General features: G+C 46.4%; 2 protein-coding genes across 2 annotated transcripts; both read left to right on the top strand.

Annotated features, from left to right (window-relative positions):
• The first annotated feature begins 1,054 nt into the window (after positions 1–1,054).
• LOC135395835 (uncharacterized) lies at positions 1,055–1,845 on the top strand. The gene is made up of 3 exons (XM_064626924.1): positions 1,055–1,257; positions 1,338–1,514; positions 1,824–1,845. Exons 1-3 carry the CDS (start codon positions 1,055–1,057, stop codon positions 1,843–1,845), a joined length of 402 nt encoding a protein of 133 aa, XP_064482994.1.
• A 62-nt stretch (positions 1,846–1,907) lies between these two features.
• LOC135395834 (uncharacterized) lies at positions 1,908–2,891 on the top strand. Its single transcript, XM_064626923.1, has one exon. It carries the CDS (start codon positions 1,908–1,910, stop codon positions 2,889–2,891), a length of 984 nt encoding a protein of 327 aa, XP_064482993.1.
• Positions 2,892–5,331: the final 2,440 nt, after the last annotated feature.

The following is a 5,331-nucleotide window of genomic DNA, read 5'->3' as shown; positions in this document are numbered from 1 at the left end:
TTTTGGTCTATTTACTTTGCACATATGTTCAAGTGAATCTAAATTTCCTCTTCCAACATACATGTTAGTGAAGAAGTCCTTCGTAACCTAGACAATATAAGCCGGGGAGCAGATCCTTGTACTTTCTTTTCTTTTCTTCTTTTTTGATAGCCTGCATGTGTAGGGACCCACAGTGCAGATGCATACTCTAAACAAGGTTGAACGAAGGTTTTATATCCCTGACATTTCAAAATCTTTCGTTGAACCATGGCGAAATTTCCCTCTGAGCATCCACAGACTTTAAGTGGCTTTCGCGCATATATGGCTATCCCATCCCAGATCGTTCCCTTTAAATATGCCGCCAGCAATGAGAAGGGTGCCCAGAGGAAGCACGGATTATTGGCTGTGCTCAACATGAGGCCATTTTCTTCAAGATGTGTCCTACTGGTACGCCGGATTGTTCCACACTGTTCTATTCAACTGTACTGTTCGTGAAAGACAAAGATATGCAAATAACCCGTGGTCTCCCCTCTTCAACGGAAAACGCAAAGAAAAAAGAAAGAAAGCAGATGACACTGGTTGCCTGCTCCGTACACTCAGAGAGTACCGTCAAAAGTTACAGAAAAATAGGTGTGAACAACACACTGAACCCTTCGAAAAAAAGTATTTAGAACAAACGGTGTCGAACAACAGGCTTTCGACCAAACGGAGTTCGATCAGATGTCTCCAATCACACGGCGTTTGACCAAATGCGCAGACACCGCGCGTCGCGCGAGCCACCAACCGTGTTTCCGACTCCTCCCGCTAGAGGCGCTTTTCCGCTCTGGAAAAGGTCCATTGGCCAAAAATTTGGTAATGTAATGACACATCCATGAAGCATAATCGTCAAAACTACGCACGGTTTGCTATCCGCTCCCTGCAGTGGAGTTTCCCGGGCAACGCGAGCGCCCCCAACCGGTCACGTGCTAATGTTTAGGTAGTAGGAGAGTGGCTAAGTGTCGCGTAAAGGTGTCCTGCTAGCGCCTCTCCGGCTGGTGTGGACGTTGCGTGCTCGTTATTTCGAGACCTTTTTGCGATGGAGGACGCGTGGCCGTCCAATGGATTGGCGCATGAAGTTCGGAAAACGAAGAGAAAGTCAACAAGCCGCCGCTACGGCTGTGTCTTCAAGTGTCATCGGCGCGAAGGTGTGGACGAGAACGTAAAGTTTTATCGCTTCCCCAGCAAACCATATGAAAGGGACCGGCGGCGACGTTGGATAAATGCCGTGCGGCGCGTGAGGTGAGTTCTTTTGCGTTGTGTGCTCTTTTTCGCTTATCAGTTTTACACTTGTCCTTAACAAATGTGCTAACTATCCACAGCCCAGACAGAAAGGCTTGGGAGCCTACTGAAAATACAAGAATCTGCAGCCTACATTTTGTTGGAAATCAGAGCAGCAACATCGAGAAGCATCCTGGCTACATCCCAACGCTATTTCCAAGGGACTACCTCACGCAGGAACCCAAGGTTCCTCAAGACAGCCTTTCAAGATTTAAACGGTGAGTTGAAATGATGGAGTGAACACTGATTTAGCAACGGCTGCAACCTATACTAATATAAACACAGGTGGAATGGACGACATATTTCTACTGTTGCAAGGGCAGCAGAGTGAACAGCAGCTGGAAAACAGTGAAACCAATTCAAGCATTGACACGCGTTGCGACACACCAGGCTATGACGCATACGACCTAAACCCAGCTTGCGAAAAGGTACAAACTACAGCGCCCGCATATCAAGGGCTTGTGCACATTGCTCTGCACAGTCTCTGTGTGATTGTCGAGCACTAATGTATGCATGTCTTGCCACAGGAGACACAGACAGAGCCCCTAGGTGATGTGTGTTGGAGACTGACTCTCTTCCTGTGCATATCTGAAGATGGTTGTGCGAGCACAATGGTCTCCCACGCAGCTCTTCAGGATTCAAGCCATCTTACAAAGCCATCCACATCATCTCGTTCCGTAGGTCCCGACGCCCGTGCCTGTGTTTTCCTTGGCTGTGACAGTGCATTTGCAACTAAAAGGGCCGTTCCTGATCTATGTGGTGTTAGTGACAAAGTGTTCGCCTTACTTTTGAGCCTCATTCCCAGAGTAGCAGAGCGATCAGACTTTGTGACAGCAGAAAATAAGCTTTTATTGTTCCTTGTGAAGATGAAACATGGTGTGCCATTTCGTATGCTCGGGGTGTTGTTTGGGCTACATGAGACGACAGCTTCACGAATATTTCATGCAATCCTAGGCACACTATGTCGTGCAACTCGCAGTTGGGTATACAAGCCACCACTTGATGTAATCAAGGCGACATCACCAGCATGTTTCCGGGCACACTATCCTGACTGTACAATGATAGTGGATTGTACTGAGGTAAAAACTGAGGTACCTCCTGAAATAAGGGAAAAGCATCATCTCTATTCCACGTACAAGAGTGGATACACACTCAAATCCCTTGTTGCGATTGCACCAAATGGCATGATCATATTCAAGTCTGAAGCATTCGGAGGCCGCAGCTCGGACGCAGACATCAGTATTCGCTCCGGCTTTCTCAACCTAGTTGGCCCTGGTGATGTCATCCTAGCTGTCAAGGGCTTTCCTGGTATCCGTGCAAGCGTAACTGACAAGGACGCAGTGCTAGTGATGCCGCCTTTTTCATGTGGGGGCATCCCATTTACACCTGAGGAGGTCGATGATACTTACCATATTTCGAATGTCAGAGTTCATGTTGAGCGTGCAATTCAAAGATTGAAAATCTTTGGAATATTGACAAATCGCATTCCAAAATATCTAATTCCTGCAATGAGCCATGTGTTTCACATGTGTTGTGTGCTGGCAAACCTGCAGCCACACATACTTAATAAAGAGGATTCTGAAAGCACCCTGTAAATAGTCCTTTTTTTGTGCATTAGTGTACCAAACATAGCTGGGCGGCTTCACCATGCCCCATAGACGATCAAGCTATGCAACACTGTCACAGTTACTGTAAATAGACTAAAAGAGCTTACAATAAAATGTGCAATATTTCAGTCTTGTGGTTGTTTCCATCTTCAGCATGCAGATGTGAAGCTGTACATGCCAAGAGATAAATCGAACGGTATGCGTTACCATGGATGCAGACAGAGGAAAGACAACACAATCCCCTGGCAGGATTTGAAGCAGTTTATTTAGACGAACCTTGTCTTAATTAGCTTCTTCAGATACACATTGAAGTAAAAGTGTTCAAGGTGAGGAATAACCTCGGACAAGAACTCATCATCACGGTCGATGATTAACATAATGCTATGCCTGTCTGTATACACAAAAAGCATTCCTGAACATTTGCAACGTACATTGATACTTGCACTTGTGTGTAGTAGCAGTGGTGACGCCTCAAGCGCAGGCAGCCATTCTCATAAGCTATGTACGGCACGTAGCTGGTGCATGTTGCAGGATCTATGATTTGTAAACCTCGGCGTGAATAGGGGCACTTGATTTCCAGTAATGTGAGACCATCATCCGTGAAAAACGTGCGGTCTGTGCTTGAACATAGCCAAGACTTATTGGGGTGCACCAAGAGCCCAACCTGAAATGCAAAACAAGCAAGTAATGGTCATGCTGTAAATCATAGTTAAGCTCATAGCTCCTGCATAACCCTTAACTGATCCATTACGAACAAAGTGACCGTGCGACAGATAATAAACACACAAAACAGGAGAAGATTCCACAGGCTGTTCCCTCGAATATCCTTTGCCTGGAACGTGCAACACTATGGACCTGTACCTGAGTCACAGCAACCCCGAACTTCTGTTCAAACTCACGTCTTGCAGCGGCTTCCGTAGCACTTCCTGAATAGGGGACAGTGATTCCAACGGTATGTAACATGGCACCGATTTACACAGAATCAGTGGCTAGACTTGCTACTCTGGACGCAGAACGTGATGGACTTCATTAGCAGCACCACCAGTGCATGCAGCTACTTTGTTCAGTTTGTATAGTTTACTGGTTATACATTTGTCACAAAAGGAAATACATACCGTAAGCAGTAGCAGCTGAACTGAATGATCTTGGCCTCGCTAGCTTCACCGCTAGATCAGCAAACCTGCCTCGTCTCCTGTATACTTGGTGCGCCACTGAGCTCGATACCCTCACTACTCTTTCCCTGTGCCATCTGTAAAGGTATTTAAGAACTTATAACAGCTTTCATACAGCTAGAATGATGGTACTCATTCCGTTTACCTCGCACATCCTGATTGCTTAACGGTCATCCTGGCAATCTCTCGCACGTTGTCGTCTGTGCATTCCACCATGTCACGGAAGAAGCTCAGCTCCGACACGGTCACGAGCTCCTTTACAGGTACAGGTGGAAGTGTCATAATGGGGAAACCTCCACTGACTTTTAACAGTCGGTACACAGGCCTCTCTGACGTAACCCAGGAGAGCACCCTGTCAAGCTTCTCTTGTTCCACAGTTGTAGACACGGTGTCCACGAGCTCGTCCAAAAGGCTGCGAACCACTCTATCGCTTTGAGATGTTGCTTCTTTCTGAAGCATATCCATGAGAGGACACTGAATACCAGGGGAGTGCTGCAGGCAAGGAGGAGTTTCAGCTGGAGGATGACCGCCAATGAATGTCTCTTTGTATGCTGCAAACACACACACACACACACACACATATATATATATATATATATATATATATATATATATATATACAGGGTGTCCACGGTAAATCTGAACAGGACTTCTCATAACTCGACCTGCCGCGGAAAAACTGATGCAGTTGCTTGAACACTTGTGTAAGAAACAGGTGCTGCATTGCAAGATCCACGTGTTTCTTATACAAGCTTCTCAGGAAACAGATCAGTTAGCCTATGAAAGCACATCTTGGTGGAGATCCTGTCCACATTTAGCGTGGACAGACTGTATATGTGTACAAAACCCTTGCAAACTTAATTCCTGGTGCACGCATGCTTATATCTCCGTGAGTGCGCCAAAGTGCTATAATGAGACAAAATTCATACCACCGAATAATTGGCTCACTGATTCCTTCACATCGAAGTCCGGTTTTTCGCTGTGCGGTCGGCCCCACCGCTGGCGTTCGTCGGTACACGATGGGTAGCCACCTTGACTGATGAGGAGGGCAACAGCGGCTGTATGTTTACACATTCCAGATGGGCCAATTTTACAACTGCATATTCCTCTGGTGATCCTCCTATCCTGGTTCAGCTGCAAAAAGGGACGCCAAGGTTGTCACGACCCGAAGCGTTCACACAAAACAGGGATCTAGACATATCACACCATGTGGAATGTGAATGAAAGCGAGGCAATTAACGTTCGATTGCAAGTCT

Source organism: Ornithodoros turicata, chromosome 5, assembly GCF_037126465.1.
Source record: "Ornithodoros turicata isolate Travis chromosome 5, ASM3712646v1, whole genome shotgun sequence".
NCBI classification, from domain to species: Eukaryota; Metazoa; Arthropoda; class Arachnida; order Ixodida; family Argasidae; genus Ornithodoros; species Ornithodoros turicata.
Note: the sequence above shows the minus strand (reverse complement) of the source record. Positions and strands in the feature narration are given on the sequence as shown.